Genomic DNA, 14,201 nt, shown 5'->3' on the forward strand with positions numbered 1-14,201 from the left:
CCCCGCGGAGGAAATTTCTTTTTTTTTTTTTTGGAGAGATTTTCACTGTAGGGTGCGTGCGCTAGCCAGACAGACAGATAGAGACACAGAGACAGAAAGCGAGAAATCACCCCCCAGGGGGGATGGTCACGCCGCAATCCCTTCTCCTCCATTCTCCTCTCGGGATCTTGGGCACGCACGCACACGCGCCTGGCGTGAGTTTTTTAAGCCACCGGGTCCGGGACACGAACCGCGGTCAACTACGTGGGAGTCCAGCGACATAGCCATTACGCCAACTGCTGGTTCCCCCGCCGAGGAAATTTCTACATCTACTCTAAATCTACCTTCCGACCACTCATCTCCCATACACTCTCAGCCTCTGTATTTCCGCTTTCCATCCTGAGCCCCAGGCCTCTGGTCCTCTGGTTAGGTTTGGCTGTATCCCTGGCCTGTGAGTTTGGGGAGGAATCGTGGGAAGGCTGGATGACTTCCCAGCTTCAGGAACACCAGGGACATGTCCCATATGGAGTGTTAGTCTTGGAGCAGACGGATCTGGATTTAAATCCTTGCAAGTTGCTTAGTTACTCTGGGTCTCAACTCTTTCATCCATAACATGATGATGCTGGATATGGATATAGATATATGAAGATGAAATAAAATAGGGGCAGCTGCATTTGGTAAGCAAAAAGAGTAATAGAAATGCAAGTGTAAGGGACTGCCTGAAGGTAAGGGTGGGGAAGGGGTTCTGGGTTTCTTCCCTGGCTGCCTGGGCCAAGGCTACCTGTCTGAGGGAGAACAGCCACATTCAGCTTCTGTCCTGGGGCTCAGTCCACATTCAGGCCTGTGGAGCTGGTTTCAGCACCATCTCACATTCCAATCACATTTTCGTGGCTTCAAAAAATCTACTACATCCTGTAGCAGAGCCTGGGACCACATATGCCCCAGTCCCTCCCACCCAAGCCTGGCAGTGTGTTCCCCACTTATCCCTACCCCTTATCTGGGTGAGTTTCCTTGGTTGCCAGACCTGGGGGGTCAGTCAGAATGGTCACCATAACCTGTGGACAGCTGAGGCCCAGTGGGCCTGAGTGATCATGGGAAGTTCAAGGAGCCCTGGACCAGGAAATAATCAGTCTCCCCACGTGGGAATGGCAAGCTGAGGCAGAGCCAGTCTCCACCTCCTTACTGGAGGACTCCTTGGCAACCTCCATGTTCTTTTTTTTTTTTTTTTAAGAGATACTTTTGCTATAGGGCGCATGCCCTTGCTGGAGAGACAGACAGAAAGCGAGAAATCACTTGGCCATACTGCAATCCTTTCTCCTCCATTCTTTCTCAGGATTTTGGGTGTGCACACACATGCACCCGGCTTGAGTTTTAAGCCACCGAGGGGACTTGAACCATGAAGTCCAGCAACGTAGCCATTACGCCATCTGCTGATCCCAGTAGCCTCCATGTTCTGATAACAGCCTGGTCCCTCCAGCCAAGCATCCATGTGCTTTCATTAGTTGGTCATGTGACCTGGAATTTATTGATACATGAATCTTAAGGAAGGTTCTAGACATGGCTAGTCACAGTAGCACTATGGAAACGAAGTGCTCCGTAATGTCGAGGCCACATGGGACAGTCCCAGGCTTATTTCCTGGGGTCTCCTTGTGTACACAGGCGGGTGCTTGAATGCCTATGATCCTTGCTGTCTGGGGCCAAGGCTAGGATCATGGTTTGAGGACTGTGTCTCTCTCTTTGTCTCTCTTTATTTCTCCCTCTCACTTGAAAGAAATGAATAAATATATTTTTTAAAAAGTTGTAAAAGTTCCAGACTTGATGAACAGTACTGGGAGAACTAAATTGAGTCACATGCTCCTGGAGACCTTATTTTGATCTGGTTTCCTTTTGTCTATCATCCTTCATATTTCTGGGATGTCATAAGACTATGACACCTTCTATTGTAAGCTGGGATAGCCCAGGATTATATCATTGATTATACCTATGTCTAATTCCCATTGTTACTCAATCTACACTTGCTAGTAGGAGACCTACACTTGCTGCTTGAGTCATGGCAGAAAGTGCTAGCTAGGGGACCAACAGATGGCATAATGGTTATATCGCTGGACTCCCATGTAGTCAACTGCGATTTGAGTTCTGGACCCAGCTTGAAACTAATGCTGGGCCCATGTGCATGTGTGCCCAAGACCCCGAGAGGAGAAGGGACTGTGGCATGGCCATCTTCCCAGGGGAGGATTTCTTGCTTTCTGTCTCTCTGTCTCTTCAGCAAGCACATTCACTCTATAGCAAAAATCTCTCTGAAAAAAATGAAAAATAAATAAATAAATAAAGCTAGCTAGATATGCTTCATGTTGGCTAGGTGCTTTGAATACTTTTTTTTGTTTTGTTTTGTTTTGTTTTGAACTTCAAACTCCAGATACGCCACATATGGCTATGGGTCATTTATTGATGCCCAGGCATCTAATGTTTTATTGAAAGCCAGGGAAGCAAAGGGGCTCATTACATACTAGGCATTGTGCCAGGTTGTTTGTTTACTTGGCACCAAATGCTTTAAACAGGATCTTTTTTTTTTTGAGAGATTTTCACTGTAGGGCGCGTGCGCTCGCCAGACAGACAGAGAGAGACATAGAGACAGAAAGCGAGAAATCACCCCCCAGGGGGGATGGTCACACCGCAATCCCTTCTACTCCATTCTCCTCTCGGGATCTTGGGCACGCACGCACACGCGCCCGGTGTGAGTTTTAAGCCACTGGGTCCGGGACACGAACCGCGGTTGACTACGTGGGAGTCCAGCGACATAGCCATTACGCTAACTGCTGGTTCCCTAAACAGGATCTTTTCTAATCCTACAACAGATATCCTCATTTTACAGGTGGAGAAACTGAGGTTAAGCAGCCAGGATTTAAATCAACAGCCACTCTTTTTACCATATTATACTGCCTTCCCAAACATACCCATCATCCCCTTTTATCTGCCCATGAGAATAAGAGCTATGGTGTGACTTGGGAGGTGTGCACCTACATGTGTACCTGATGTTGTCTTCATTCTGTCTCCCCAGTGTACACACACAAGCAGGAACCCCCCCAGTATTCCCATACCTCCCGGTTTCCATCTGCAATGGTGGTCACAGATACCAGCAGCATCAGTACCCTCACCAACATGTCTTCCAGTAAACAGGTAATGCCAGTAGGTGGGTGGTGGGGGTGTCTATGACTGAGACTATTGATGTGTGAAAGGTGTGCAAATGTGAACATAGCCATAAATTTGGTCCTTCTGAGGATCCTTTGGTTACTTGCTAAAAGAATCCCTGAGGTCAGAGAGCTAGATGGGCCACTGGCTAACTTATTACCACCCACTTCCTCACCAAGAGCACTAAAATGAGGACTGAAGTTTGATAGGACACTAGAGACTAAATTCCACAGAGCCCTTATAAGCATTGCAATTGAGTATCCCCCAATGGAATGATTGATGACCCATGGGAATGATATTTCCAAGGAGAGCTTGAGGGTTGGACCCTCTCTTGAGTTCATTGCTTTGTAAGAGGGATGCTGGAAGAGCCACCAGGTCGTCAGTGGACAAAGTGAGTGTGAGTCAGGGGTCTCAAGTCTTCCCAGCATGGGACCCACATTGGACCCCAAACACTTGTGAACTCCAGGGAATAACCCAGTTCTGCCAACCCATGGAAACTACCCAGTAGACAACTTGGCCCATTTCCAGGGCTCTGCATTCACTTGGAGTTTTATTGAGACACCTCGAATCAACTTCCTGGTGCCCTGAAAGTGGGGGATCCAGAGGCTTGGTCATCATTTCAGTTGATGACTCAATTCTAACCTCCTGAGAGGTGATATGGTAGCCAAGACAGACAATCAAGAGCAAGGCTCTTTGCTGCAGTGTGCACAGCTGGACCGTGGTAGGACGCCAGGAATTAGAAAACAGGACAGAGGTCTGAATGTGTATGAAGATTCCAGAGTAACATAAGACCTTTTAGTAGCTGAGGTCTGTGCAGTGTGGGAACTGTTTGGCCTTTATCGATTACTAGATAAGTAGGTGACAACCTTGAACTTCATGTCAGAGGCTCTCAGCGAGATTGGGTCTTACTGATGTCTTTCTTTCTTTCTTTTTTCTATCTGAGTCTTGAAAATCATACCTCATCCACTGCCATGGGATCCAAGCAGGTCCCTTCAGGGACTCAGGGGTCTCTCTTGTTCCTTTGCCCCCTCTCCTCTTGGCCCTAGGGTGTACAGTGGAGCAAGTGGGTTCTGTTTCTGGTTCTGTCACTTGCCTAGTGACCTTGGCCTCTCTGAGCCCTTGTTTAATCATCTTTAAAATGAGAGTTGTCCATCATCTTGTCATGCAGATTTAGCAAAGTCATGTAGATCACAAGTGTCTGGCACATCTTGGGTGCTGAAATACACAGAGGGCTCTGGAGTTGGGTGCAGAGAGAAGTGTGTGGGACCCGTGTGTGGGCCTCTCTTCTCCCACCCAATAGAAGATGAAAGAAGAACGCCCACCCCACCATTGCCCTGCCCTTCGACTCCCGTGCCATTTCCCACTCTTTGTAGTGAGCAGGGAAAACATTTATCTGCACTCACGAATCTCAATCAGAGGGCAGCCAGGCGCAGCAGCCCTCCTTGGGAATACCTTCCCCCTTTGAAAGGTTTATCAAGCCATCTGCCGCTTGGTCAGCCCTAGACAGGACTTGATTAATAATTCCTGTCTTTCCCAAGTTGACTTTGATGCTTGCTTGTTGAAACAAGTCCTCTGAATTCAGGAAATGGTCTCTTAATCAAAATGCTTCGAGATGCTCCCTGAGACCTTGCACCAGCCCCCAAGTGGCCTCTTCCTCCCCTCCATTGGGCAGAGGGGCCAGCCGACCTTGAAGCTGCGTGAGCAGCCCCCTCTAGGACTACTGTGAGGTTGTCTCCATGTCCCTGGACTCTGCCAAGAGATTCAATTCTGTGATGATGACGATGATGATTACACTTATTACACTTAGTACCGAAAAATACTGACATAGCACTTTACAGTTGATACGTCTCATGAACATTATCTCCTCATTTTCTTTTTACTGCGACCTGCTAAGTACAAAGAAATAAACTGACAGTCGGAGAGCGTGCCCTGCCCAAGGTCACACAGATGATAAATTCTGAAGTTGATGAGCCCCCAGACTGTGACCTATGACTTTCTGGACACTTGCCACTTGAACAACACTTGCCTTCTAATACGCGTCTTTAGAATCCCCATGGTAGTAGCTGCTGTGCCTTTGTCTTTAGTGGTCAGGAACCAGAGTGGAAATGGAGCCCATTGCATTACAATCAGGAAACTTTATTCCTGCAAACCGAAGGAGAAGGAATGGGAAAGCCAGCATGAAGGAAAACGAGGGTCTGCCGCCTGTCAGCAGAAGGTCCCCAAGGTGGAGGAAGTTTGTACAAACTTGGTTTCTAAGGGAAAGGGTCGGAAGTGAGTTCTGAAAGAGACTTAGAGGCAATTCTGGTTTTTCGTTTGTTTGAAAGTATCATTTTCCACAAAGGATCTCAGAACCTTTGGTAGATAGCAGGGGTATTTGGGATGAGGAGAGAGAATCCAGCATAGTTGGGGAAACTGCTGGGTTAAAGAAAGTTAAATACCCCTGGGCTAGGCTTCTCAGAACATTCCACATGCTGAGATATACATTGAACAAGGCAATTAGTGTGTACCATGCTCAGGTCAAAGGGCATCCCAGGCAATGCCGCTTTATGGGTCTGTAGTAGGAAAAGCCACAGATCTGAGTTAATCCTAGATCTATCGCTCCCTAAAATGTGATCTTGAGCAGTTAATCCCCTACAGTGAGACTCAGTTTCTTCATCTATAAAATGGGGAAATCCCCTAAGGGGCTGGCAGGTGGCATAGTATTTAAGGTCACTGGACTCCCATATGGCCAACTGCGGTTCGAGTCCCAGACCTGGTGACTTGCTTTCTCACTCCCCCCTCCCCACTCTCTCACTCTGTCCCTCTCTGGTCAAATTAAATGAATAAATAAATAATAAAGTTTAATAAAATCATTCTAAAAAGGAAAAAAATCCCACCTCCATCTCACAAAATATTCAAAGTGCCTAACAGAGTACCTAGTACAGAGTAAAATATTCAAAGTACAGGTTAAGTATCTTTATCTCAAATGCTTGGGACCAAAAGTATTTTGGATTTTGGAATTTTTTCAGATTTTGGAATATTCACATGTACATGATGAGAAGTCATAGGGATATAAACCAAACCTTAAATATGAAATTCAGGGGCCAGCAGGTGGTGTGGTGGTTAAGACGCTGGGCTCCCACATGACTGACTGCAGTCTGAGCCCCAGACCCAGTGGCTTGAAAATCACACCAGGTACATGTGCACGTGTGCCCCCAAAAAATTCCAAGAGGAGAATGGAGGAAAAGGGATTGAGGCATGGCCATTCGCCCTGGGGGGATTGATTGTTCACTTTCCCCTCTCTCTGTCTCTCTCCAGCTAGTGCACATGCCCTATAGCAAAACCCTAAAAATACAAACCATAAAAGCCCTGAAATTAATTTATGTTTCATATCTAACTTATACACATAACCTGAATGTAATGTTACATAATAATTTTTGTGTCGCAGAATTTAAACCCAGCACATGAGGTGAGATGTGGAATTTTTTACTTGTGGTATCTCGTTTTGGCACTCAAAGTTTTGGATTTTGGACCATTTCAGATTTCAGATTTTTGGATTAGGGATGCTTGACCTGTAGTAGCTCCTTCTCTGTTCCTGTCTATGATCCTTTAGGAGGAGCTGTCCCCACTTCTCCCAGCTCCTTCAAGATTTAGCTCATTGCTCAGTCTACATGTAGCCTAAGAGGTTCTGGCAATACAGTGGCTCAGGATATGGACCATCTCTCAAGCATATACCATCTGCTGAGCCTGGGATCCAGATCCTGGTTTCCCATTCTCTTGCTGACACACAGGGGCCTCCTAACCCACCTCCCGGGGAAAACCGATTATTCAGTGGTCTCTTAACTTAGCCAGTGCTTTGTGCTTAACCAGACACCTGGGCTGGGGTGGGTGTTCAGTAAATATGGATGGATGGATTCAGAATTAGTATTTTTTGCACGCTTCCCCTTTTCTTTTTCTTTTTCTTTTTTTTTTTTTAGAGGTTTTTGCTATAGGGCACGTGCGTTTGCCAGACCGACAGAGAGAGACAGAGAGACAGAAAGCGAGAAATCACCCCCTAGGGGGGATGGCCACGCCTCAATCCCTTCTCTGCCATTCTCCTCTCGGGATGTTGGGCACGCACGCACACGCACCCGGCATGTGCACACCTATTTTCTAAGTAGCACTCCAGCTGCTTCTCTGTCTTCCCTTTCCTGGCTAACCCCCTACTAGGCAGATATTCTCATACCTGACTTACAGAGGAGAAAACTGAGGTTCAGAAGTGAGGAGTGACCTGAACAAGTTCACATGGATGATATATTCTGGAGCTAGACATATAGATTTTGGTCTTTACACTTCAAATCCATTGTAATTCCTGCAATATCCAGGTATAAACACTCATAATAATGGCTCAACATTAGACAGGTGTAAGGCTAAAGTCAAGAGTTCCCCTGTGTCTGAGGCCAGTATTTCTGTTGTCAGGGTATGTGCCAGGAGGCTTGGAGGTCACATTTCAAGAACTCCAGGCTGGTATTTTCTTGCTGCCAGAATCTTTCTACAACTGCTGTCGTCTGGCCTTTCCAAAGTACATGCCTCCCCACCCCAATTCTTGGGTGCTGGCAAGTTGCTGTAGGAATGGAGTTGTCCCTGAGCTCAACAGTATCCTGCCAACCTAGAAACAGGACCGCACCAAGCACTGACCTCAGTCAGAACAAGTATGGGCAAGCTGCAAGCTGACTTGTTTCCACAACGTTCTCTACCCGCTGCTTGACTTCCTAGTTTATAGGGAGGTCAAGAGAGGGTCCCCAGAGCAGTCACTAGTCAGGCGTGCTGACAGGAAGGAGGTGGAGAGTCTCATCATTAATCCCTCGGTAACTGTTCCCCTCCTTTCCACTTCTCCACTGCGGAACAAGGCAGGATATCTGATGGTTAGGAACACCAGCTTGAGAGTTAGGCAGATCCGAGCTCAAGGTTCTACCATTTCCTACCCGTGCGACCACAGGGAAACATCCTAGTCTCTCTGAGCCTCCCTTTCCTCACCTGTGCAATGAGGCAAATAATACTTCTGTCATAGCATTGAAAGAGACTAACTGCAAGAAGACTAGTAAAACACGTGGCTGTGCTTTGCCCAAAGGAAACACCTGGGCTTTAGAAGCTCAGTCATACTTGGCCTCCCCAGCTGGCCGCCTCAAGTCTCTAGGGCTTGGGAAGAAGGATTTTAAATGGCAAAGGGCATTTATTTCCCCGTTGTCCCACTCAGAGGGTAAAAGTAGGTATTATTATTATTATTATTATTATTATTATTATTATTATTGAAAGGTTTTTGCAGTAGGGTGTGAGTGCTTGCCAGAAAGACAGAGAGAGACAGAAAGTGAGAAATCACCCCCTGGGGGGATGGCCACACTGCAATCCCTTTTCCTCCATTCTCTTCTCGGGATCTTGGGCATGCACGCACACATGCCTGGCGTGAGTTTAAGCCACTGGGTCCGGGACTTGAACCACAGTTGACTACATGGGAGTCCAGCGACATAGCCATCATGCCATCTGCTGTTCCCAAAAAGAGGCATTCTTATTCAGTGGTTCGGGACACAAGCTCTGCTACTGTGAGAGCCTGGGCAAGTTACTTATCTCTCTAGGGCACACTTCTGTCATGTGTAAAATCAGAATTATATCATTACTTTTCATTAATAGAGCTATAATTAACCTCACATAAGTTAACAATAACAGATACAAGCTATCTTTATTTGCTGTCTCTACTTCTGCCCCCTCAATTCTCTTGAGCCCACAGCAGACTGACTTGTCCTCACGCTTCACTAACATCCCACGTTGCTAAATCCAGTGGCCACTTGTCAGTCTCTATCTTTGACATGACTGATCCCTTGGATTTTAGGACACTACCATTCCGGTTCTCTTTCTAGGGTACTGGCTATTCATCATTTCCCTAGCTGACAATTCATCTTCCCAACACTTAGGGGTTGGAGGGTTCCAGGGGTCTATCTTTGGCTTTTTCGCTTCTGTGCTTATTTCTGAGTGGTCTCCTCCAATCTTATGGCGTTGGGTCAAATGCATACACTGATAGTTCCTACAGTTCTTCCTCCAGTACAGTCCTCCCCGCTGAGTGCCCATTCACCTCTAGCGGGGACATATGCATGCCTAATATATCTGATAAGCCTCCTAGATTAAATACGCCTAACATAGGAACTCTCCATTCTGCCCAATTTCTCCCTATTCATATTGCTTCTTCCTTGGGCTTCTCCATTTCCCAAAGTGGTACCAGTTGTTCAGGTGAGATACCTGAGAGTACCCTGGATTCTTCTCTCCACACCCCACACACGGTGGGGTGCTCTTCTCTCCACACCCCACACATTTAGTCAAGATGTTCTGCTGGGATCCTTTGCAATACATCCTAAATTTGATCTCTTCTCACCACTCCTCTCAGAAGTGACCTTGCCAAGTCTAGGCCCCCCTTATTTCCCACTGATCTCTTTGCATGACCCTTAAGTGTCTCCCCCTGCCACCATTGTCCCACTGTGGTCTGTTTGCCACTCAGCATTCAAAGCAATTTCACTCTTTTTTAAAACAATGTTATAGATATATATTTTCTTCTATGAGAGAGAGAGGAAGAGACATCCCCTCTCTCCAACATGATTCACCCCCAGGTTCAGCCAACCCAGATAACAGGTGCACATCACCATCTACCTCCAGAGTGAGCTCTTAAAAAGAGAAATCAAGCAGACCAGGTAGTGGTGCAGTTGTAGTGCAACTGGATCCACATGGGAAAGGTCCTAGGCTCATGTCCTGGAGCTTCCCTGAGCACTCCAGGTGCTTGCATCCATGATCCAGTCCAACTGGGACAGGGTGGATCATGACATGAAGACCTCTTGGGTGTGCTTATCTCTCTGTCTCCCTGCCGGGCGTGTTTACCTCTCTGTCTCTCTCTGTCATGGAAGAAATAAATTCTAAAAGAGAAAGAGAAATCAAGCATGTTACTCCCCTGTCAAAAGTCTCCAGTATCTTTCCATTGCAGTCAAACTACAATGGATACTTATGAGGCCCTATGTGATCAGGCGCCAATGTCACCACTCTCACCTCTTTCCTCTCCTCCCTCCCTAACTCAACTGCAATGGAGCTGAAGTCTTGTGCTGGGACTTCGTGGTGTCTTCTGCCTACAGCACTCTTCCATGCACACCTCCCCATGGTTCCTTCTTCATTTCATTCAGCTCAGCTCACCCTGCCTCCACGAGGCCTCTCTGGATCCCCCATCTAAATTACGTCCTTTTCTCTCAAGTCACCCTAACCTCTTACCATGCTTGTTTTTCTATGGAGTATTCCATACCATGGAGTATTCCATATGAAATAGCTCCACCTAAAATGTTATTATATGTATGTTTGTGTGTGCACTTGCTTACAGAACCCCATTAGCAGGTATCTCTTGAAACAAGATGGGCAGGGTCTTGTTCACAGCTGCATCCCCAGTGCTCAAAATACTGTAAAGCACTCAGAAAATGCTTAAACATGTGTTAAAGAAATAAATGGTAATCACCTACTTCAAAAGATTGGTGGAAAAATTAGATGTGCTAATGCTTGTGAAGCCCTAAACACGGTGCCTGGCACACAGTAGGACCTTGGTAAATGTCAGCTATTACCATCACACAATAAATCCTCTTAGAATGAGGACACTCTTAACAATCATCAGAGCTATCACACCTTTCAGACAAGGGCTCCAGGGCTACTCAGAGATCCTCAGAGCAAGGCCCCATGGTGCTGGGTGCACTGGGCCCCCAGGTCTAAGGGATCACAGTGCACCCCTTATCAGATGTTTGTGTTTAGACTCTGAAGGGGGCAAATAACTCTAGTTCCTTTGACAACATTCAGGGCTCTGCCACCATTTTATTATGTGAGCAAACATTTGATAACTAGGAAGCCCATCCCTAATGACAGGTCATAGAATCTCACTGGCGTCTCCTTATCTGCCCTTCTTGTTTGCTCTTCTATTGAAACCTGCAAGGTCACAAGCCATTTTCTCTCTCCTCTACCTGAAATCTGAAAATTGGGAAAAGGCTGATAGTGGGAAGTAGAGACTGGAGAGCGGGGGTGGGCAGAGGGAGGAAGAGGAGGCAAAGGGTATCAGAGGACCTGACCAAAGCCTCAAGAATGTAGCAGGTCAGAAGCCTGTCTCCTACATGAACGTGCGGGCCAGTCCTCTCCTCTGGGCACCTAAAAGCAGCGTGCTGCCGAGAATCGCTCTCAGGGCCCCACAGTCATCGAGTCGTCTAATCCCATAGTAACCTCCATTTCATAGAAACTGAGGCACGGAGAAGGCAACTTGACCAGGAGCACAAAGCTTAGTAGAAAGGTAGCCTGTGCTAACCTCAGAGCGTAATGGAAAGAACACATGCTGAGTGCTCACCCGGAACTAGTTTGAATCTGGTTCTGAAACCTTGGGCAATTCACTGACTGTCTTTGAGCCTTGCTTTTCTAATCTGTAAGACTGACATAATGATAACCTCATAAGCCTATGATTGAGAGCAATGATTAGTGAGAAACAGCGTAATAATGGGCCTTTAGTAGTAGCGGTCAAGGGGTGTGTGTGTGTGTGTGTGTTTGAAGGGGAGTCTTGGGAGAATAAGCCATTGAGCCAAAACTTAGATTCCAACAGAAGCTAAAGGGAAGGAGACAGAGGGAAACAAAACGGAATTCCCAGAAGTAAAAAGGAGAGGAAGGATGTCCCATGATAGTTAAAACCAACGAGGCTCAGGTCTCTGGAAGGGAAGCTGCCACAGGATGGATAGCGTGGCTCGTTCAGAGGGTCTCCAGCCTCCTGGGGGCTGCTGCCTCTGGCCCTCCCGGAAGTAAGGCATCTGAAGCCTTTGGTCCTTAGGTCTTTTTCCTGGTCTTCTGAGTTTCTTATCCTAATAGGAACAAAGCTGTAAAGTGCACTTGCAATTTTAAAGCTCCTTCCTTGATGGGTAGTTTGAGTAAGGGGTCGTAATCTTGTGTGCTTTATGGCCTTGCTGCTCAGAGTAGATCAGCAGCATCAGCACATTAAAAATGTGGGCTAATTAAAAATGCAGAATCTCAGGCTCAGCCCAGAATTAGACCCCCTAGGAATCAGAATTAAATCAGAGCCTGCATTTTAACAGGATCTCCGCCACTCGTAGGTCCATTCAAGTTCGGAAAGCAGTGGTTGACCTCTGCTCCTAGAGGTCTCAGAGGAGACCTTTCCTTTCCCCAGAGGCAAGAGCTCCCCACCCAGCTGCCTTTGCACCCACTCTGAGCACTCTATACATACCACTCTCACAGAAAGAGGAGTCGGCCTTCAGGATTAAGTCCAGAGCTGAGCAGCCACGAGGGCCCAGCTCTCTGCTGGCTGAGCTGGGTGCCAGCTCCCATGGAGGAGCCAAAATAACGGCCCACGTGCCTGCAAATGCATACTGCTGAGCTCTCTTCCTCTCTCACTGCAGTGTCCTCTGCAAGCCTGGTGATGCCCACACATCACTTACTTTGTGCACAGCAACAGAACCCTGTTTTCCACACCATCACCCTTCCGGGCGCTGTCATGGAAAAGCCCAGTGAGCTGACAAGCACCTGCGAGAGGTCCCTGCTTACCTGACACCCTGCTGGTGCCTAGGACAATCCACTCTCAGGAGGCCCGGCCGAAGCCCTGCTTCCCTTCTATGCAGTATTGTCACGATGCCTCTCCCAAGATGTCAAGTACTCCTGTCGGTCCTAGAGGTGGGAGACAAGAAACCGTGGAAGAGGAGGAGAGAAAGTGGTAGTGTCTACGCTGTGACCCTTCATCGAACAAACTGATGCAAAAACTTGAATCTGTTACTGAAACGAGGAGAGGAGGACGTGTGCTATTGAACTGAGCCAAACACACTGTAAATATGTGGAAACTCCCTCCCCACCCCCGTGCCAAATGATTTTGAGATTTCTTTTAAAGAAGTAAATTTGTCCAATGGGTGTAAACTATAAACTACTGTAATTAAGTGCAATTCCCCTCCACATCCTCTCCCCTCTGCCTTGTATATAATACCAAAGTATCTATTAGTTTTCTTTGTAAAGGTCAGAGTTGAAATTTCAAAGGTGATCTTCTTCTCTCTTCGTGGAGACACCCGAAGTGGGAAGTGAAGCCCCTCGCCCCTGCCCTCAAGCCTGGACACAGAGGGAAGGCCTACTTTGAACTGACTGCCAGCTAACTCTAATCTCCTGATACCAAGACTCACCTCTCATCCCTGGAGGGGCTGAATCGTGTCTGAGTAACATCCTAGCCTTCTGTGGGGCTAGGGGTTCAACCAGTGCCCCCTCAAGACACCCCAAGGCAGGGAAACTGATGTTTGATAACAAAAGCAAAAGTTGCCATCTCAGAAATTCTCCTATTAAAGCAATTTATTTTATCACTGCCCAGAGTCTCCTATGTCTGGCTCTGACACTCCCTGTGCCGTGGTTTCACCAAGAACTGCTGGCTCCTGGTCTCCCTGGAATTTTCCACTTACTCCACTGGGATGGCCAAGTGTGTCCTCTGACTGTATAGAGGGCCATCAGACCTTCACTGGCTGTCACGTTGCCGGTGTCTTCATGTCAGCCTGGCTGCTTATCAAGGTAAGGGGAGCTGAGCCTCCAGTCAGACTCCACAAGTCCCCCAGAGGGCATCAGACCAGAGTGGGAACCGACACCCTTCTCTCCCTGCAACTCCCGGCGGGTAAAATCATGAAGCCAGTTCTCAGATTAAAAGCATGAAGAATGGAAACACTCTGGGTTAACACTTTAAGCCTCATTTGAAGCATTAATTTCAACCTTTCCTCTTACCCTCCTTTCCTTTCACTGGGTTGTCAGTCCCTAGGAGAATGGGTTCTCATGGTCGTCACCTCTTACCCGGGACTCTCTCTCTGGAGGGGATGCTATTGAACTCAAATTGTCCACAAGATGAAAAGCTAGAGGCTGCCCATGGGCACTTCTCCATTAGTAACCCAGCGCCAACTCCAGAAGGAAGGAACGTAGACCCGTCCTCTTTGCTGTCTCCATTGTTGCACAGCATAGATGTGTGGCCTGTGGTTTTTCTAGGGCAAGTATAA

At 47.3% G+C, this 14,201-nt stretch overlaps 1 protein-coding gene across 5 annotated transcripts in view; it reads left to right on the forward strand.

The window, feature by feature from the left end:
* The window catches only part of HNF1B (HNF1 homeobox B), a 63,145-nt gene extending 49,614 nt beyond the window's left edge, over positions 1-13,531 (forward strand). For all 5 annotated transcript variants that reach the window (XM_006154425.3, XM_006154426.3, XM_006154427.3 and 2 more), the window contains exons 8-9: positions 3,038-3,156; positions 12,588-13,531. In XM_006154425.3, the coding sequence (XP_006154487.1) occupies positions 3,038-3,156; positions 12,588-12,608 (140 nt within the window). In that variant the 3' untranslated portion in view covers positions 12,609-13,531. The remainder of the gene's footprint in view (positions 1-3,037; positions 3,157-12,587) is intronic.
* The last annotated feature ends 670 nt before the right edge of the window (positions 13,532-14,201 follow it).

The sequence above is a fragment of the Tupaia chinensis genome, unplaced genomic scaffold (assembly GCF_000334495.1).
Source record: "Tupaia chinensis unplaced genomic scaffold, TupChi_1.0 Scaffold000407_4, whole genome shotgun sequence".
Taxonomy (NCBI): Eukaryota; Metazoa; Chordata; class Mammalia; order Scandentia; family Tupaiidae; genus Tupaia; species Tupaia belangeri.